Source organism: Schistocerca cancellata, chromosome 2 (assembly GCF_023864275.1).
Source record: "Schistocerca cancellata isolate TAMUIC-IGC-003103 chromosome 2, iqSchCanc2.1, whole genome shotgun sequence".
NCBI lineage: Eukaryota > Metazoa > Arthropoda > Insecta > Orthoptera > Acrididae > Schistocerca > Schistocerca cancellata.
Window position 1 is genome coordinate 665424668 of NC_064627.1, and position 22940 is coordinate 665447607.

General features: G+C 39.3%; 1 protein-coding gene across 1 annotated transcript in view; it reads left to right on the forward strand.

Moving 5' to 3' along the window:
* The window catches only part of LOC126162367 (uncharacterized), a 98824-nt gene extending 76206 nt beyond the window's left edge, over window positions 1-22618 (forward strand). The window contains 1 exon segment of the mRNA XM_049918821.1: window positions 22101-22618. Coding sequence (XP_049774778.1) covers window positions 22101-22280 — 180 coding nt within the window. The 3' untranslated portion in view covers window positions 22281-22618.
* Window positions 22619-22940: the final 322 nt, after the last annotated feature.

Below are 22940 nucleotides of genomic sequence, written 5' to 3' on the forward strand. Positions count from 1 at the left end.
GTGGGTACCTCCATTATGACAGCTGCCACCCATTCCACATCAAACGGTCCCTTCCCTACAGCCTAGGTCTTCGTGGCAAACGAATCTGCTCCAGTTCGGAATCCTTGAATCATTACACCAACAACCTGAAAACAGCTTTTGCATCCCGTAACTACCCTCCCGACCTGGTACAGAAGCAAATAACCAGAGCCACTTCCTCATCTCCTCAAACCCGGAACCTTCCACAGAAGAACCCCAAAAGTGCCCCACTTGTGACAGGATACTTTCCGGGACTGGATCAGATTCTGAATGTGACTCTCCAGCAGGGATACGACTTCCTCAAATCCTGCCCTGAAATGAGATCCATCCTTCATTAAATCCTCCCCACTCCACCAAGAGTGTCTTTCCGCCGTCCACCTAACCTTCGTAACCTCTTAGTTCATCCCCATGAAATCCCCAAACCACCTTCCCTACCCTCTGGCTCCTACCCCTGTAACCGCCCCCGGTGTAAAACCTGTCCCATGCACCCTCCCACCACCACCTATTCCAGTCCTGTAACCCGGAAGGTGTACACGATCAAAGGCAGAGCCACGTGTGAAAGCACCCACTTGATTTACCAACTGACCTGCCTACACTGTGAAGCGTTCTATGTGGGAATGACCAGCAACAAACTGTCCATTCGCATGAATGGACACAGGCAGACAGTGTTTGTTGGTAATGAGGATCACCCTGTGGCTAAACATGCCTTGGTGCACGGCCAGCACATCTTGGCACAGTGTTACACTGTCCGGGTTATCTGGATACTTCCCACTAACACCAACCTGTCTGAACTCCGGAGATGGGAACTTGCCCTTCAGCATATCCTCTCTTCTCGCTATCCGCCAGGCCTCAATCTCCGCTAATTTCTAATTTCAATCTGCCGCCGCTCATACCTCACCTGTCTTTCAACATCATCTTTGCCTGTGTACTTCCATCCCGACTGACATCTCTGCCCAAACTCTTTGCCTTTACAAATGTCTGCTTGTGTCTGTGTATATGCGGATGGATATGTGTGTGTGTGCGAGTGTATACCTGTCCTTTTTTCCCCCTAAGGTAAGTCTTTCCGCTCCCGGGATTGGAATGACTCCTTACCCTCTCCCTTAAAACCCATATCCTTTTGTCTTTCCTTCTCCTTCCCTCTTTCCTGACGAGGCAACCGTTGGTTGCGAAAGCTAGATTTTTGTGTGTATGTTTGTGTTTGTTTGTGTGTCTATCGACCTGCCAGCGCTTTTGTTTGGTAAGTCTCATCATCTTTGTTTTTAAATATATTTTTCCCACGTGGAATGTTTCCCTCTATTATATTCATATATATATATATATATATATATATATATATATATATATATATATATACACACACATCAGTGTGTTTGTCATTTTTTCTCTCCGTGTGACAGTCTCCCACAAACACGTCATATTATTTACTACCTGATGTTTTCTGCACAGTCATAACTACACTGCTAAGTGGGCTATGCGTATCAGCATAGATCAACTGATTTGCTCCAAGCATCCACACTTTAGTACCTGACCTGCTGCCCAGAGGAAAATAATCATTAATGGCATGGTCACATGTACTTGGAGCTATTAACCAACTTAAAAAGGGAATCTTGTAATAGCTATAATTGTTGTCTGTAAATACTGATGTAATGTTGTTCAGTACACTGTGCTCAGTCACCAATAGAAATATCTGCTCTTATACCCATTACACCCTGTATTATAGCAATATTTAATAAAGCACATTATAAACAATTGATCATGCTCTAACTGTTGTATATTGCTATTAGTGAGTGTGAGTGGAGTGTGTTGAGCGTGGTTTCACCATGCTTGTGCTTGAATCGGCCAGCAACTGTATCAGTGTGGGCCAGCTGCTTTAGGCCACCTGTGGGAGGCATGCGCACAGTGCTGTCTCCACCATGCCGTCTGGTGGCAACTTGTGCATATACACTCCTGGAAATGGAAAAAAGAACACATTGACACCGGCGTGTCAGACCCACCATACTTGCTCCGGACACTGCGAGAGGGCTGTACAAGCAATGATCACACACACGGCACAGCGGACACACCAGGAACCGCGGTGTTGGCCGTCGAATGGCGCTAGCTGCGCAGCATTTGTGCACCGCCGCCGTCAGTGTCAGCCAGTTTGCCGTGGCATACGGAGCTCCATCGCAGTCTTTAACACTGGTAGCATGCCGCGACAGCGTGGACGTGAACCGTATGTGCAGTTGACGGACTTTGAGCGAGGGCGTATAGTGGGCATGTGGGAGGCCGGGTGGACGTACCGCCGAATTGCTCAACACGTGGGGCGTGAGGTCTCCACAGTACATCGATGTTGTCGCCAGTGGTCGGCGGAAGGTGCACGTGCCCGTCGACCTGGGACCGGACCGCAGCGACGCACGGATGCACGCCAAGACCGTAGGATCCTACGCAGTGCCGTAGGGGACCGCACCGCCACTTCCCAGCAAATTAGGGACACTGTTGCCCCTGGGGTATCGGCGAGGACCATTCGCAACCGTCTCCATGAAGCTGGGCTACGGTCCCGCACACTGTTAGGCCGTCTTCCGCTCACGCCCCAACATCGTGCAGCCCGCCTCCAGTGGTGTCGCGACAGGCGTGAATGGAGGGACGAATGGAGACGTGTCGTCTTCAGTGATGAGAGTCGCTTCTGCCTTGGTGCCAATGATGGTCGTATGCGTGTTTGGCGCCGTGCAGGTGAGCGCCACAATCAGGACTGCATACGACCGAGGCACACAGGGCCAACACCCGGCATCATGGTGTGGGGAGCGATCTCCTACACTGGCCGTACATCACTGGTGATCGTCGAGGGGACACTGAATAGTGCACGGTACATCCAAACCGTCATCGAACCCATCATTCTACCATTCCTAGACCGGCAAGGGAACTTGCTGTTCCAACAGGACAATGCACGTCCGCATGTATCCCGTGCCACCCAACGTGCTCTAGAAGGTGTAAGTCAACTACCCTGGCCAGCAAGATCTCCGGATCTGTCCCCCATTGAGCATGTTTGGGACTGGATGAAGCGTCGTCTCACGCGGTCTGCACGTCCAGCACGAACGCTGGTCCAACTGAGGCACCAGTTGGAAATGGCATGGCAAGCCGTTCCACAGGACTACATCCAGCATCTCTACGATCGTCTCCATGGGAGAATAGCAGCCTGCATTGCTGCGAAAGGTGGATATACACTGTACTAGTGCCAACATTGTGCATGCTCTGTTGCCTGTGTCTATGTGCCTGTGGTTCTGTCAGTGTGATCATGTGATGTATCTGACCCCAGGAATGTGTCAATAAAGTTTCCCCTTCCTGGGACAATGAATTCACGGTGTTCTTATTTCAATTTCCAGGAGTGTATATGTGTGGAGCAGCGCTGACAGGCCTTGCTCTTTGTTCTTCCAGTTGTACCGCTCACATCAGTTGTTCCGCGTTTTGTTATGTGTGAATTCACTAGAAGCTTATTTCTTTTGTTGTTTAGAGATTTATGAATAAAGCCATATCTGTGTTACTTGGATCAGTTTTGTGTTTTACTTGGTTACTACGCCAGGCAATGAGGATAGGATGGTTTCTGCAGGTGCAGTCTTTAAGTGCTGTTCCATCAAGTTATTCATTGTGGACACCATGCTATCGGTATTGACTGGACAGCTTACTTTGGCAGTTACCATATGGTTGGCTTCCAATATGAGACAGGGTATCATTCACAAGTCCATCCATCCACTTTTCCTCCATATAATGATAGAGCCGAAGATCAGGAAGCTTACAAAAAAAGTCTCAGACAGCATTTTTTGGGTTTTGGTGTGAGAGACTCGAATTGTTGCAAAGACTTCTTCCTCTCATGGATTCCAACTAAAATCCATAAATTACTGTGTTAGATTGGTCCCTTTTACAAGAACCAGCAGCTCTTACATTTAATTACATGTGCAGTTTATTGTCCAACTAGCATAGCAAATGATCACATGAAATAGAGGCGGAAGTTGAATTCTACAGATGCCACAAGAAACCAAACCGGTTATACATAGCCTGGGGAGCTGAACTTCATGGCCTTAGCCATAAGGGTCAGTTTGTTACTGATGCCCATAATAACTCATACATACTCTATGATGCACGATGAAATTACCTGTTTAGCTTTGGACAAGAAAGTACGCCAGAAGTCTTTACTCTGTGAAAACCCCCTGTTTTGCAAATAACACAATCTTTTGAAGTTTCTCTTTGATCAAATTGAAGCGTGGGGCGATGTGACACTAGTGTCACAATGTGTGCCCACTAGGAGGACAGATAGCTTGCATGAGGAAGCAGCAGTGAAGGCGATAAACATGCAGGACCAGTGCCAAGCAGACCAAGGCCAGCGCAAGCAACCATGACTGCCACAGAACCAGCATCAGTGTTCTCTGTTTCCATCTTGTCCTTTCTGTTTTGTCCAGCATGAACGTTTGGCATGCCCTAAAGCTCTGGGCTACTTGTAATGCTTGCCAGAAGAATGGCCACATCGCCTCCATGTGCCATTGGCCAAATGCTCTGGATATGGAAATGAATGTGCACTGTGTGAATTGAATGCTTGTGACTTCTCCCAAGTGGTTTATCAAGTTAAGCATTTTTCGGCAAGTGCTCTGGCTAAAGGTCAATAGAGTTATTGCAATGATGTTATTGAATTCTCAAACCTATATGAGTTTAGATTCACCATCATTGACTCCGGTTATGCGGAATCTGGTTGGTCATAATGAACAGATTGTGTTGTTAGGACAATTTATGGCATCTGGCTCTTATAAGTCAGTGGTTCATTCCATTACGTTTTCGGTGGTTCTGATGCCAGTGTAGAGAATTTGTTTGGGATGGACACATTTCAGGCATTTTGGATTTTCTATCACCAAAGCAGTTCAGCTTGTGTCTGATCAGGTACCATATTCTTTATTGGAAACACTGTGTGAGGAGTTATTGGACTTGTTTTCAGAAGGTGTGCTTTGAATTTTTCTGCTCTTATTTGTTTGAAATCCATGGCTCAGCCTCGTTTTTGTCACGCACATCCTATTCCTGAAATATCAGGGGAAATCAGAATTGGACAGACTTCATTCTCTAGGAAAGTGCAAGCTGATATGGCTAGTGAATGGTCGTCTCTGCTGTTTATAGTTCGCAAGCTGTTAGGGAAACTTTGCCTCTATGGTGATGTCAGTACTACTGTCAATATGCAGTCGATCATGGATGCATATCCTTCCCCACACCAGGAGGAACTGTTGGCGTAAATATCAGGTGGCCAGTACTTTTCTAAAATTGATTTGTTTGAAGTGTAAGTGCAGGTACCCATGGATGAAGAATCTCAGTGAATTCTTGTTTTGAATACTCCCTTTGGTCTCTATCAGTATTTGCACATTCCTTCTGGTGTGGTTAGTGCCCTTACCATTTTCCAATGATTTTTAGAGCAACTGACTATGCATGTCCTGGCTTGTGTTAATTATCTGGAGGTTATTGTTGTCATGGGCTGCTGTATGGCCTATCATTTGAAAAAATTATGCACTTTCTTTTCTGCCTTACAGTCTGCAGGTTTACCTTGTAACCTCACGAAATCTTAGTGCTTTCAAACTTCTGTTGTTTATTTTGGGTTAGAGGTCATGAGGGATCTGGTTCCCCCTCTGTCAGACCACATATCTGTGGCTATATCTGTGCCTCCCCCCTCGTCCATGAAGAAATTTCAAGCCTTTCTAGGGAAGATACCCTACTACCATAAATTCCTGCCAGGTAGCCCTTGGATAGCTTGTTACACAAGAATGTACCTTTTTTCTGGAGTCCAGATTGTGAACCTGCTTTTCAGATGTTGAAAACCAAACTGCTCTTGGCCCCTTGTTTAGCTATGTTCTCTCCAGATCAGCACATAGTTTTGGTGACCGATGCCTCGCAGTATGGCCTTCGCATAGTTCTCATGCACTGATAGGCAGACGGCCCTGAACGACTTGTTGCTTTCACCTCTAAATCTCTCACTCTGGTCCAGGAACATTACTGTCAGGTGGAAAAAGAGATTGTTGCAATAGTGTGTGCTCTCTGGAAATTTCATGTGTTTTTGTATGATTCCAAGTTTCAATTTATTACTGACCATAGATCCTCAGTTTCTTTGTTTGCCCCTCACAATTACTTGCCTGACAAGGTAGTGCACTGCCTACAATGCTGGGTGCTTGTTTTGCTTTTGTCCACAGAAGACCTCTCTTCCAGAATAGTCATTCCCACCACATTATGGTGTGAGGTACTATGCCTTCTCCACCAGGGCCATTGGGAAGTTTTACGCTCTAAACTGTGAGCTAGGAGACATGTTTTTTGGCCAGTGATTGACGGTGAAGACGTCAGTTTTGCCGCAACTTGTGAGCAGTTTACCCAAAAACAATCAGCTCCCACCAGAGCATCCAAGTCCCCCTTGTCTGCTCTCGTTAGCCATAAGAATGCATTCAGATAGACTTTGTGGGTCCCTTCTTGAATTCCTATTGGCTCTTGGTTGTGCATGGATTTTTCAGTTTCCTTTTATTCTCCATTGTGCATCAACATCAGCTGAGGTCACAATTTGTAGTCTTTGAGTGTTTTTCCTATTGAGAGATTACATTGTACCTTAATTCCGATAATGGGCTCCAATTTGTTTCTCGTACCTTTCAATTGTTTATTCCCATCACAGCATTCATCATGTTACAGCTCTGCCATTCCACTCTCAATCAAATGGCGAGGCACGACTAGTATGTACATTCAAGTCCCAAATGAAAAAATTTGTTGTGGAGTCTTCGCCAGATGACTCCCTTCTTCATTTTCTAAGCACCTATCACTTCATACGTATGGGGGAGTGGAGCCAAGCAGAGTTGCTTCACAGATGGCAGCCACACACGCTTCTCCACCTTCTGTAGCCTGTGCCATTCCTGCCACAGTTGGGTTTGTCCAACCACTTTGTGCCAGGATTGCTGATGCGGGTGTGAGAATTTAGTCACCAGCCCAAATGGATACCGGCTGCTGTTGTCCACCACTGGGGGTGCTATCTTTGTGACATCCGTATGGCCAATGGGCTGGTGGCATGCCACAATCATCAGTTGCCCCCGTGCTTGCTGCCAGAAGCTACTGGTTTGTATGTTGCAGCCCTTGTAACTGCAGCCCACCCTGCCACCCTCCACCTCGAGTCTGTCATCATCTGCTGCAGAGGTGCCCCCGTCCCATCGGCTGCCTCCTCCACATAGTGTGCCCTGGGGTTGCAGCTTCTGGGTGCTGGACACCTGTCCATCTTTGGCCCTGGGTCTGTTGCCACAGTTTGCTCTTCCCGCCAGATCACCTGCACTGGGCTCATCATCATCATCACCTCAGCCACCCTTGCCAGTAGGCCCAGCTCCATCTTCTCCACACTGGGATCGGACTGCTGCTGATGACACTGAAGTGGCAGTGACACCCTCTTCTCCAGTTCTGTTGTCAGGTGCTGCACAGGCCCACCGCCCTCCAGCATGTCCACACCCCTGTGCATTCCAGCCCTATGCTCCCGGTGCCCACCCAGGACATTGTCCCACTCCATCTGTCAGCCCCAGCTGCTGCCACCGCTCCGGATTCAATGGATGTGTCTCTCCTCCATAGTCTGGGTGCCCACTTTGCACAAGCAAGAGGTGTGCTGTATCCTTCTACTAGTGCATGTGAGTGTGAGTGCACCGAGTGTAGTGTCACCATGCACATGTGCGTAAATTGGCTGCCAATTGTATCAGCTCAGGCCGGCCGCTGGAGGCCGCCTGTGGGAGGCATGCGTGCAGTGCAGTCTACACCGTGCTGCTTGCCAGTGACTCACTCACATATGTGCGTGAAGCAGCATTGACTGGACTTGCTATTTGTTCTACCAGATATACCTGTCACATCAGTTCTGTGTCCTGTTATGTGTGGATTCATGAGAAGTTTATTTCCATTATTGTTCAGAGGTTTATGATAAAGTCATATTTGTGTTACTTGGATTGGGTTCATGTATTACTTGGTTACTACACAGACATTCGCAATAAATATAAATAATGTTTGTTCATAAATAAATAAGACAGCATTCATGCTTATATGTGTTCATATTAAATGACAAACAAATGTCAAGTGTCTTTAGGCACTCTCTTCGATGGTGATGTCAGCGAACACATGCAGTTGATCACTTTTAAATTACATTTTTTTTTCTTACTATAATCATGCTTAAAGGAAGTTGCCAAAATTAGTAACATATTTCATAAATAACTATACAAGTGTGATAAGATATGAGGTATTCAAAATGCATTTAGTTGCTGTGTTATTGTGGAGAGTATGATGTTCTGTCAAACATTTGCATAATGAAAAAATATGAGTATATAATAAATCAGTAAATAAAACAGTTACACATGCTAGCTTTCTGGGATGGTAGGGGCAGTTCAGCAATATTATCTGAGGTATTTAGTCAATGTATAATATTAACCTTTGTAGTTTTTAAATTATTGAAAATATTATTGTTTCATTAGATGCACCTCTGAGATTGCCAATGTATTCAGATTTGCTTTGTTATGGAACTGTGTTTTATTATTGTATTTTATGGAATATAAGATGCACCTTTTCCTTCAAAAAATTGTTTCCAAAATTCAGGTGTGTCTTATACTCTAAATCAATATAAAAATGTGCAGTGTTTGATTTAAAATTCCTGCCAGTCTTAAAAATGCCCATATATGGTCCATGCCATGGGGAACCTATCTCTTTCTTGCAACATTGGATTCAACTGGTAGCAGCAGTGCACCGATGCCACAAATATGAGCTGCGAGGATTCACAAGCTTGTTAACACTGTCTCCCTCCCGCACCGCCATCACAAACCCAGAACACTGTCTAGCTATGACATGTCATTGCAGTCTACAGTGCCAGTGAACTTGAATTTGTGAGTAGGGATATTGGTAACAGTACAATATTTTTGTTAGTAGCTAGTTTTTTAATGGAAAAAAATAAAATGTATTCATATGATGTGGGCCATATATTGGAGAAGGATGTGAAAACAGAGCATGTGAGTAGCATTTTGGCCTTCCACCAACAGAAAAAAACCATTTGCGATTGGCTGGATAGTGAAAAAGAACTGAAAAAAATGAGGAAGACTAAATGCAAAATAATCGAAATTGGAAGATGACGTATTTAAACGAATTCAAAGATACCATCAAAATGGCATTGGAATTAACACAAAAATGATTCAAATATATGCTCATAAGCTAGCACTACATTGGAAGTTAAGGAACTTGATTGGTGAAGTTGGTTGGTGCTACAGTTTTTGCGAATCGTCATGGTCATAACATGTGAACCAAAACCAAAATATCCCAGAAAATGCCACAAGGGTATGAAGAGGAAATATTACCTTTCCATCACTTCATTATTCAATGTCAAAAGAAAATGAGTGTGGAACTTAGTCAAACAACGAATATGGACGAAACTCCTTTGACATTTGATATGTCGAGTAATAGAATTATTGCCATGAAAGGTGCTTAAACTGTAACTACAAAAAAGGGACATGAAAAAATGCACTACACTATTGTCCATTCAAGTTGTCCTGATGCTACTGAATGAACTTAATCTAGTCATCATTTGCAAGTGCAAAACAATGCTGAAACCTTCTGAAATACCACCAGGTGTTGCTGTTCACATACATAACAAGCAGTGGATGGACAAAGGTGGTATGAAATTATGGATTAACAGAGTATGGGCAAGAAGGAAAGGTGCTTTATTGAAGAAGGGTTCATTTCTTGTGCTCGGTTAGTTTAGTAGTAATTTGAAAAATTCAGTGAAAGAAAAATATTATGAGAAGGAAAGTTGCTACTCACCATATAGCAGAGATCCTGTGTCGCAGATAGGCACAACAAAAAGATTTTCACACTTAAAGCTTTCAGCCAATGGCCTTTGTCAACAATAGACACAAATATGCGCGCGCGCACACACACACACACACACACACACACACACACACACAACTTGCACACAAGAGTCGTGTGTGAGTTGTGTTTGCATGAATGTGTGTGTGCATATGTGTGTGGATTGTTGACAAAGACCATTGCCCAAAAGCTTTAAGTGTCAAAATCTTTTTGTTGTTCCAATCTGCAACTCAGTGCTCTGCTATATGGTGAGTAGCAACTTTCCTTCTCATGATATTGTTACATTCCATTCTGGATTTTCCATTGTTTGATTTCAATGAAAGAAAAATTGAGACAGGGAAATAGAGCTTGCTGTTATTGTGGGAGGACTTACTTCACAATTGCAACCTCTTGATGTCTTGATAAATAGACCATTTAAAGTATGTATGAGAGAGGAATGGAACAAATGTACGATGGATTAAAGCCAACATGAAATCATGCTGTCTGGAGCTTTAAAATGACCTACAATCAAACAAGTGTGTCAGCAGATAAAACAGTCATGGTCTAGTATGAGAGAGGACACTATTGTTAAATCTTTCAAGAAGTGCAGCATAAGTAACGCTCTAGATGGTAGTGAAGACCATCTTATATGTGATGAGTGCAATGATGATGATGAACAGGATGAAGAAGAATAAGAAGAAGAAAGTTCAGATGACAATTTTCAGGAATATTGAAGATGAGTATGGTTTTATAAACTAAGATTTTTTTTAGTCTGGCTTTGAAATCTAATAATAAAAATGGTAAAAATATTACTTTTTTCAAAATCTGCTTAAAACCTAAGATGGATAGTATAGTTTGTAGTGTCTTATGGTTCGTAAAATATGGTATAGAATTTCTAAGAGCTGTAGGTAGCCATATTTCAGTCTGTCTTGCACTTTGCCACTTCTAGTGCATTGTCTGTCCTGTGTCTAATTGAGCTCTGCCATCTACATTCTCCGTGCACTGGGTTTGACTCATTTCCAGCCAAGCACTGCACCCCTTCATACATGGGCTGACCAGCTGAGGTTGCTTGGCCTCAACTGGCCATGCTGCTCCTGGGCGTATTGACTTGCATTCATTCACAAAACAAATTCCCCTCACCTCATACCAATTCTAGGAAGCCAAAAAATTTACCTATGTACACGTAACATTACAACCACACAAAGACAGGCTTAATAAAATGTTCAGCATCACCGTGTCCAATGCTGGTTGGGTCTTTTTCGGCAGTGGTGGGTTCACATGTTTCCACTGCTTGCTTTTCTCATTTCTCTCATGGTCATAGTGATACATGCAGCACTCATCCATGGTGATTAGGCAGTTAAAGAAGTTACCTGGATTAGACTGACACATTTGTAACATTTTTACTTATGTTCTCTTTTTCCACCACTGCCTCAATTGTGAAATGCAGTTTTCAAGCACCAGGACTTTCACTTCTCTTGCAGTTCTCGATTCTTTATAGAAGGACAGTCTGTCACTTCATTCTTCGTCATTCAGACTTGTTTGACCATGGTGAAAGTGTCTATGCTCAAACCACTGTGTCATACAATGGTGCATTGTTGCTATACACTTCCACGAACTCAATGTGCATTGTTGCAGCTTCATTACTTCCAAATGCAGAAAACAGATTACCACAGTACATTCCACTTTATCGATGGGTTGCACCATTTTGGATTGGCTCCTGTAATGGCATGCTACGGTACAGTGGTGCAAGGATTTGAGTGTGTGCAAACACGTTGTGCGACAACGGGTTTGTCACATTGTCATTGTTGTTGTGACTACTACGCCATCAGGGCTTATTAACTACTTTGATCAATATCTAGAAAATAGCCTGAAACCTGATCTCGTAACCTACATTCTTCTTTTCTACATTTCAGCTTGTCTAGACATGAAAATAAAGTTCTTGCTACTTTGAAAAGAGTAAGGAAAGAATGACAGTAACTTAATAGTTATTGTTTTAAATAATCATGTGCATTCAAAAAATCAATTGTTTTTCAAGTGATGAAAAACAGCAGCCAGTCATCCTTTTCTTGCAGGAAAATCAATTGTTTCACATACAAAATCTTTTATAATATGCATCATTTGTTGTATTCTAACCAGTACTTGGTACAGCTCGGAGCCAAAATCTCAACAAAATTGTATTCTTGTTCTGAAACAAGTTGTTTGGGTAATTCAGAGTACTGTTTGCTGTGTACCTAAAAGTTATAAATTTTTACACCACTTGCCTAACAGATTTATAAAGCAGTGTGTAGCTCACAAAACAAAAGAAACATCTCATCTATTGAGTTCAAGCAGAAGCTCACTATTATCAGTTCTGTAAATGCAAAGTCTTAAAGTTTCTCAGTATCACTCAAAGATGTCCATACACAGCCAACCGATGGCTCGCATTTCCGGTTGCAGATTAAACTACAGTGAACTTCATCAAGGAGCTTGGCACCATCCAAAAGTAATACACATTGGTGAAATTCTTTGAGCAAATAAATGATGAGGCAGCATGGATGTAGCATTGTTTCCGTAAGGAATGCTCGTTACTAAAACACCAGCACTCTTTCCTTCATGTTTAAAGAAGCTGCCTCTCTGCATACTTAAACTTCTCCAATAGAGATCATATTGTCTCTGTAACTTTTCCTATTGTAAATCTGTACTGCAACATTTCATATTAATTTTGCTATCATATCTTATACAGCTATCATATCTTATACAGCTGTATTGAGTTTTCAATGGAACCTTGAGCGGATTCTACCTTCTGGACTGTCTCTGTTGTTACTGCTGTATCTTTGTAAGATCCATTAAGTACACTGTCATTACTTCTTATATAGAATATAATGCTGTATTTTATATAGTCCAGCTTTTATCCAACTTTAGGATAATCCATTAAGTTTTATGTCTTTTAGTTCAAAATTCACATTTCTGTAAAAATAACAAAACATATTGAAGATAATTTTACCAAACCTTCTAGATCATATTTGTATATCAAAACTAATATACCATCAAAATTTCAGTTTTATATCTCTGTTCCTTGCCAGGTGTACCATTATCAAATATAGCAATGTTTGTCACAAATGCATATTGGCATTTGCTCAAACTTAGTATTTCTTACATGTACATTATTCTACACTATTTTATGAGTAAATTACAAAATTCTAACAGTACTCAATTTCTGCGTTACACAATAGTGCAACTGTTTGTCCGCCATGATTACTTACTGAAGGTGCACTTGGCTTGATCTTGAGGCTGAATAGGGGAGTCCCTCTTCCCCACTAACTCATCTCTAGTACTAGGCACCAAAGGTGCTTGCTTCCCCACAATGTACCTATAAACAAACAAACAAATTAATTATGTAACTATTTTTTCAAGGCGATAACAAAACTGTGTGACTATCCCTCATGTGTTACTTCACACACACACACACACACACACACACACACACACACACACACTGAAACTTAACGCAATGTCCTTGAGGAGTATTCAACACACTGAGCTTCCCTACCCTCATTAGGTGAAGTGTTTCATATAACAGAGTTTTGGGGGTGGCTATCATCAATTTCATAACCAAGTAGAAAATACTGTAAATCTTCACATGGTTCATGCTAGAACTGATTGTGTATGTTACAGTGCCTGATCACCTTTAAAAAAAGAAGAACTACTTTATATTGACCAACTAGAACTATGTAACAACTCCACTTCCTCTCCTTTCTTTCTTGCTGTGTCATGTTTTCCTGTTTTTTCAGCAGTCCTTGATCTTCTCCCCATGTTGTCTTTTCCTTTCTATTTTTATGTCCATGTTGTTCCCAATTTCTTGTTTCTTCTGCCTTGAAAGCCTTCTAAATTTAGAATTTTATGCTTACAAAGGTTTATTTATGTTATTTCTTATTCCATAAGGGTTTCTTTCTAGTTCGTATTTCTGTAATCCATGCTATTGTCAATTTCTCTTTCGAGAAATTCAGGAATATAGTTTTTTCTAACATGTTCTCTTTATTCAGTAGATGTGTCCTCTAAGAGGAATCTTCACTTTGCCATTACTTCTGATATGTTCATAGGTCTCCTCATTGCTTCTCATTTTCCAAACATCTGTAGTTTTTATTTGCATTCATTATATTTCTAATAATCCGTCTTTCCAGTATCTCTATTCTGTAGGCCTATAGCTTACAGTTTGTCATGAAGCATTCACATGCATCTAAGCGTTTTGGTCTTGCCACAAAAGGTATAGTGTTTTAGTTAAGCTTTCCTTGACATGCATTTCTTGTTGTAGATTCTTTTGCCAGCCATATGCTCTACCTATTCTATTAACTGTAACATCTATTACAATTTTTTCTAGTTTGTTCTGCTGCATGGTTTCTGCAAGATACTGAAATCCATAAAACTTTTTCTATAACATAGTTAAACAGCAAATGTGATGAGCTGTCTCTCTTTTTTCTAACGCCAGTTTTTGTTTTAAATGGCTGAAATACTTCTCCCATAAATTTAAGTTTCAGATATTGTATTGGTTACAGTTTGATGAATTATGTTTGCTAATTTTGCTTTAATACCAAATTCTCTAATAATTTTATCTATTGTTTCTCTGGCTGCCAAATCAGATGCTTTCTTGAAATAAATAAATTGTACTATTATAAGTTTTCCAGTTAAAGTTCTGTGGCAATTATTGATTTTAAGTTAAAAAGTCTGTTCGTACAACTTTTCCACCTATTACTTTTTCTCCTTTTGTGGTTCATTTTTCATCTTGTCTTTCCCAAAGTCTTATGTGTCACATTTTTTCACAGTACTTTTGTGAAAACTACAACTTTATCATCGACTTTGGTATATTATTCAAGTGTCATCATTGTCTACACAGGCCCATAGACAGAGTGAGTTGTTAATAATGTCTGCAAAAAGCTGATTGTTTTCAAAAAGCTCTCTGTGTTATACACTTTCACACAAGGATGTAGTCATCCCATAGGCTTACATCATTTCCATATAGAAGAGATCAGGGCTTTTTTTCTATAAAAAAAAAAAATTTGAGAGTACTCCGGCATTCGATATAATGCAGTGGAAATTACTTATAACTGAAGCATGGGATACCACCCGTCTGCTTTTAGCCATGACGTCATCAGCATCATCATGGTAGCGGGACCATAGAGACACCTATCGGTGGCTCGGCATTCGAGTGTACGCATATCCATTTAGCACTACCATCACCCACTATTAGCAGACGAGGGCTCTACATGCTTGTCAGAGTGGCTGCCAGCAATTTAGTTGTTGAGAATGGTTGCTGCAGCTTCAGAATGCTTGAAACAGTCAACGACATCGCTTTTCCCACCAAAAACTGCACTGGTATCATTCGTATTGCAATTACCAACACGGAAAAATGAAATAAAAAATTTATGTCCGTGAAATAAATCTTTGACACTCTTCCAAGTTCTCAACATCGTAAAAAAATTACTTTGTCGACGAAAAAGTTTAGGGGTACGCATCCCCCAGCGTTCCCCCAGAAAAACAGCACTGGTAGAGATAATGCAAATATCTGCCTCCTTTTTATGATGAATGGTTCTGTAAATGCACTTGAAGTACTTTATTGGATTGTCTGTCAGATAATTGTGAAAACTCATTTAACTGAATGAATAAGAAGCACATATCCATGTTTTGATATACAGTTAGAAAGCTTTCCCCAGAGTGAACAAAGCAAATACAGTGGCTTATGCAGGGGGTTGTGGTCTGGTGGGTCTCGGTGCTGTTGACTGGTTCTTGCATTATGCATTCATTGGGTTAGTGGTGGTTACAAGCTTTTCTATCGAAGATTCATCTTCCAGTAGTATGTTTTCATTTTTAAACGGATTCTTAATATAGTTTTTTAAATTGTGGTTTTAATAATACTGCTGTTGTGTTAGTGATCTACATGGGCTGTTGTGTTAGTGACCTACATGGGTTGTTGTGTTAGTGATCTACATGAAATGGAAATTTTCTTTTAACATTTGAGTCCAAGAGATATTAGTTTACCTTGTCTGTGCTGTCACATGGTGATATCTTACTTTATAAATGGCTTTGTAGGAGGTATGTCCATTTACTTCATTTTGATTGCACCTGTGCATCTTGTAACTGGTGTACTGCAGGTGTCTCTCTTGTACATGATCAGTGTTAGTGTGTTGGTAATAGTGTTACCTTGTGATGTTTTAGATGTAATGATAACAGGGATATCAGATTATCACTTAGCTATGAGTGTCTTGAAAGGAGGATATAAGATGAACATCAACAAAAGCAAAACGAGGATAATGGAATGTAGTCAAATTAAGTTGGGTGATGCTGAGGGAATTAGATTATGAAATGAGACACTTAAAGTAGTAAAGGAGTTTTGCTATTTGGGGAGCAAAATAACTGTTGATGGTTTAAGTAGAGAGGATATAAAATGTAGACTGGCAATGGGAAGGAAAGTGTTTCTGAAGAAGAGAAATTTGTTAACATTGAGTATAGATTTAAATGTCAGGAAGTCGTTTCTGAAAGTATTTGTATGGAGTGTAGCAATGTATGGAAGTGAAACATGGACGATAAATAGTTTGGACAAGAAGAGAATGGAAACTTTCGAAATGTGGTGCTACAGAAGAATGCTGAAGATTAGATGGGTAGATCACATAACTAATGAGGAGGTATTGAATAGAATTAGGGAGAAGAGGAATTTGTGGCACAACTTGACAAGAAGAAGGGTCCGGTTGGTAGGACATGTTCTGAGGCATCAAGGGATCACAAATTTATCATTGGAGGGCAGCATGGAGGGTAAAAATTGTAGAGGGAGACCAAGAGATGAATACACTAAGCAGATTCAGAAGGATGTAGGTTGCAGTAGGTACTGGGAGATGAAGAAGCTTGCACAGGACAGAGTAGCATGGAGAGCTGCATCAAACCAGTCTCAGGACTGAAGACCACAACAACAACAATGAGGTGGTGCCTGTGATTGCATTCATTTATGAGGCTGGGACATGTGTCGTCACCTGGAATTTTAACATCAGTGTGGACTTAGTACTGTACTCATTGAGTGTGTATGTGTAATTGGAAAGTCAGAATCTTTAGATAAAGAGGACAGATCACACATGAATTGATGCCTGCAGGTGCACAGACTTTCTATTACATCTTTTCCTGGTTTCACTTTGCGAAAGTCTGGTTTCTCCACTTCATATGGCCATACGTTAGTGACAAGCTTAAGCGAGGACCATTGTAAGTTTACATTGATTTCATGGGTTGTTTATGTTTTATTTCATTCAATGTGGTTATGCTCTTTTATGTATGGGAACCTATTGTGTTTTATGTAGGCCCAATTCTTTTAGAGGTTTACTGTGTGGCCGTAGAATATATAAGATGAATTTTCTGCTTACATGCTGTGTGCCAGAGAATATGTGTTGTGTTATCCTCTCTAAAATGTTACTACAAGATTTATTGATTTTCTTAAAGTTTGAGAATACATATAGTCATCACATTTAACTGTAATTTTTCAGATGCACCTGAAGATCGTACTGTTCTTCTGAATCCTGGTTGTGCTGCCCTTTTATTGAAAAATAAAATTTAATACAACTAGATGCAGATGTTATCAATCATGAATAACCATTAATTTAGATTTTTACTGCTTCTGGTACCAGTGCCACTTTTTTGGTTGCTTCTGATTTTTCTTCAGCATATACTGCTGTCTTATTGAGTTGAGCAGTGGCTACCAAAGAGTCTTAATTTTTTCCTTTACTGGGAGTCTTTTATAATAAACGTGCAAGCAAAATCTTGTAATTGTGTTGCAAACAATGGGGAGATTTATTGTCAGGATATACAGGAACATATTTCTTGAAACTACGTAAGTGTCATAATTATGTCCCTAAATCTATAGTATTCAGTATTTGGTAGCCTGAAAACATTTGTGCATTTCATCTTAGCACTGATGTTCTTAACTTGCTAATTTTATGTTACTTTACAAGGCCAGCTGTAGTCTCAGCCAAAGTAGCAGCACTGTTGTGTTTACACTGATGAAACAGAGGTATAAACAGTTGCATTTTGGAGTGCCACCATGTGTTAGTTGACGAAACGATCACCGAAGTAAGTGCCTACTTTCTAAAAGAACACAAACACAATTTACACATTGTAACTGAGTTTTAGTTGCACTGTCCATTAAAGGATGTGTTGTCTAATGATCTTCATCATTTTCTTTATACAACTGTACCTCTTTCGATTATTTGTGTAAAGAGGAAAAGTGCACACTGCTGTCTCTCTCCTTCTCTATTATGTTTTCTAAGATGTGACAGAGGAAATGAAATAAACTATCTAAAGTCCCTCTGATTTACGTCTGGATGACATAGCGATTGTCAAATGTATTAAAACAGTTCTTGCATATTTTTGTTTACTGAAAACCTGTATATATAGGAGGAGATGCTGTCATTCAGCAATAACACTGTTCATTTCACTTTGCCAGCATTGATTATGTAATGCGTGTATTTAAGGTCTCATGTAAAGTCCCTAAAACGTTAAAAAGTAAAGAACATAATTAATTTGTGGATAATTCCAGTATTTGTCCTTGATCAATTATGTATTTAGGTGTATTTCAAAGTGAAGTTGATTGATTGATTTTTATTTGGTCGCATTTGATTACATTTTGTACAAAGTGTGTACTTGTAATATAGGACAACTTAAATCTATTTTCTTGCAGTATTTAACCTGTTGTTGTTGTTGTTGTTGTTGTTGTGGTCTTCAGTCCTGAGACTGGTTTGATGCAGCTCTCCACGCTACACTATTTAACCTATTCATTACAATTTAATACACCAAAGTGGCAATACTTATAATAATGTTGCATACATTTTCACCCATTTTCTAGGTCTTGAGAATTATTTACATACTATGTTATACTGGTATTTACATTTTTCTCTTAATATTCATGTTCTCATGTTATTTGCGTATCATAATGTGTTCATTTAGTTACAGCACTTCTATAACAGTAATAGTACCATTTTTCATTCATTGATACATTACTATTCTACACTACAAAAATTCTTTTTCCATTAAATGATCCTTTAAAAGTTTTTGGAATGTCTTTTTTTTGTTAATGTATAGAGATGGAAATGTCAGTATTTTTAGACTATGGAAAACAGTTCTGCATGAGTCTTCTTGTTCAAGATGGCCCTAAAAGCTTTTTTTGCAATGTAAATATTCTTTTTGTATTTTTGCTGCTGGAATTTCCCCAAACTGTAATTCCATATTGTAGGTATGGCTCAAATAGAGCATGGTACACTGTACATGGAAGCTTCTTCTTGGCATAATGTGTGCAAGCTGTTTTATAACAAATATTGCAGTGCTTAATTTACAGCAAACATCTATATGTTAACTCCATCGGAGCTTATTGTCAACTGTAATCCCCAAAAATTTAATAGTGGTAACCTCTTCCAGTCTTGTTTCATCTATGAATATATTTATGTGTTCTTCCTTTTCTCCATTTGTGAACACCATGAACATTGTCTCTTTCAGATTTAAAATTAAGTCATTTTGTATAAGCCACTGTGCTGTGTTTCTTTGACATAAACACACTTCTTTCCAGTGATTTGAGATTTTTTTCCTACATTCATTAGTGTCATTTCATCTGCATATAGTATTTTTTGTCTTTATGACTAACATAGATATTGTTGAACAGAAGTGGGCCAAGCGCAGATCCTTGAGGCACTCTGTATTTAATGTTTCTGATTTCAGATTTGCATCCAGTTTCTGTTTCCACTTACTGCTTTCTGTTGCTGATGTATGATTTTATCCACTTGGCTGCAAGTCTATGAATGCCATAGCTTTCAAGTTTTTCAGTAAGTGTGGTATGAGTTATTATGTCAAACACTTTAGACAAATCCAGAAACATAGCAGACAGAGTTTGTTTTGTCTAATGCATCTATAATGGATTCTGTGAGGCTTGAGATGGCTGTTTCTGGTAGATTTCTGCTTTTGGAAACCATGTTATGCTGGAATCGGAATACTGTGTTTCTTCAGGAATGTGGTCAACCTACTATGCATGCGCATCTCTAGTATTTTTGAGAAACCAGAGATTAAAGACATTGGTCTTGTAGTTATTTGGATCATTTTTGTCTCCTTCCTTATATATTGGTACTACTTCATTTACTTTTAATTTTTCTAGAATACCCCTTCTCTAAATGAGCAATTTGCAATATCCAAAAGAGGTTTGGTTATTTCTTCATTCACATGCTTTATTAAATAATTTAATACTTCATCATCTCCTGTGGACTTTTTGGGTTTTAATTTCTGGATTATTTTTATGAGTTCTGTTTTTGTCACTGGTTCCAGGAACATTGAGTGGGATGGTTGGCCAAGTGTTTTAGCATGCTTCGACCACTGATGATTTGTTTCCCCCCTTTTAAATTTTGTATTGCATCTCTGAAGTTGTTGTTTAGTACATTAGCAATTAACTATATTGTCATCAATTTTCAATGACTTAATAAAATTACTGTTTTTTAAATTTTTGGCTATATTTTTCACAGTTGATTATATCCCATGTTGTTTTACCTTTTTGAAGTCTGACACACAAAATAATTTATTTCATTTTTGCTTATAATTGAAATCAGTCACACCAGTTCAAGCAGCATGCATCTGATTACTTTCTATGCTTTTACTGAGAAATAACAACACACACCATTTTACACTTGGACTCTGCTACTCATTGTCACATGACCAAGATTAGTTCATGTAAGGCAAGAACTACACTTTTCTGTGCAGGGAAAAACATATTCTTTGTTAACGAATATTGTGTTGAGTGTTTTGACAGTGTTCACCTAATCTTCATAGCTTAAATAATTAATTATAACTTAATAAAATGGGTTGGTAACTTGAAGAAAAGGTAATTGATGACATCTACCTAACATACGTTTAAAAAAGTAGTAAGAAAGCTACATGTTTTTATCAATTTATATTCCGTTCAGACATATACATCAAGCTTGGATATATACATCACGCTTGGATGCTAATGGCCTTGTTCAGACTCACACATATTTCTTCATGACACTCATGAAGATAGCACTAAATGTAAATGTAATTTAACTGGGTGGATAAAAAAGCTACTCATAAAGCAATGAGAGGAAAATACATATATACAAGTATTGAAATTTCCAAGCTTTTGGAGCCACTGGCTTCTTCTTCTGGCAGAAATGTTGAAGGAGGAGAAAAAGGGATGAAGGAAAAGGACTGGTGAGGTTTAGTAAAACGATTATAAACTTACGAGAACACACTCTCTCAGAAAATTTCACTGGTGAAATCTTGAATTACCAGCCAAGTGGCATCGTTATCTTGAAGCAACAGTCTGACAAGTAACCTACTTGACACCTTAAGCCTGAAGATGATGACTAACAATACTTATTGAAATGTTGCTTTGAACTGACACTGCTATGTTGATGATAACCTGAAAAGATTGCATCAGAATATAAACATGCCTCCCTGCTAACTTGTAACATATTTCTGAGTTGCTTAAATAAACTGAAAGTACTTTGTTATGGTGTTGGAAATCATTATTTCACAATTACATTGTTCAGGATTTGCCATGTGGTTGCAGTCATGTTTTCTGTGTCAGTAATGTGTGAACCTTCCTCTCCAGCACTGTGTATTGAGGAAAACATCTGTTGATGTTTGGATACTGACATACTTTTATGATCCTTAGCATTTAGGAAATCTCAGTTGTTTTTATAGTTCATTGTTGTTATTCTACATTGAATTTTTCATGGATAACATTCTTTATAGAGTAAATAAACATTGTAATGAAAGTTTCTTTGGTGGAAGTGGAATCACTCAACTGGAAGAAATTTGTCATTGTAATAAAGGCATCCACATTAAGACCAAATTATGGTATTTTACTGTTGCAAAAATTTGTGATAATGTTAACAGCTGTACTTATTTTCACTGTTATAGAAATACACATAATTGCATGTGTAAATATATCTGAATATGTCTGTATATGTGCAGATGGATGTGTGTGTGTTCGTCTTTCCCTCTCCTTCCCTCTTTCCTGATGAAGCAACAAGAAGGTTGTGAAAGCTTGAATTTTGTGTGTGTGTTTGTGTTTGTTAGTGTCTCTATCAACATACCAGTGCTTTCATTTGGTAAGTTACATCATCTTTGTTTTTAGATATATATCTGAAATGTATTACAGTAATAGATATAAACATTTTGAAGATATAGTACTGCACTATTTGTTCTATTGTCTTTTGTATTATCGAATTTTCAAACAGATTTCAGATTATTTGACTGATCCTGGAGTCATTGAAACCAACCGATTTTTCCTGAGAAAATATCTTGAATATGAGAAGTCAGGAAGCATTGTGGGATGTGTAAAAAATATTCATCCACTTCTTAAGAAACCTCAATGTTTATATAGTATAGATAATATGAAGGATGCATCCAAAATATAGGAAACAAATCACTAAATGTATGTAGCAAAAGTAACAGTATGGTGGTCATTCCTTCTCAGTTGACAAAAATGGTTAATGAAATGTATCCAAACATATAATCATTACTAGGTTGCATTTGTATTACACAGTGATGTCATATTAACCAATTATGATGAAATGGCTGGAACTGTTGCAGTGTAATACATATTATTATTTAATTCAAGATATAACTATTACCTCATTATTTGAGTGACTGTGATGTTAGTTTTATTTTACCATATTTTATTCTATAATTAATTGTGATACAGTTGGTTTCATTTTATTGTATCAGCCAACAATAAAATAAGTTTCACTAACAACATTAAGCTTGTTTCTTTCCTAAATATAAATGGAGATTTCATGGCATGTTGATGCAATAAAATGTTCAGAAGTTACTAACTACATCAATCAATAAGGTGTATGTGACATTCTAGGCATCATACTGTCTTCACATGTTCTAGTGAAATACCCATGTGATGCAGCCTGTTTTCCAATACAGGGTGATTAAAAAAAAGTGTGCCACATTATTACAGGAAACACTGCTGACCAAAATTAGAAAAAATCTAGAAATATATTCCCAGAAACAAATACTCATTGAGATATGGACCATTTTTCTTGTGACAAGAACAGTTAATACTCAGT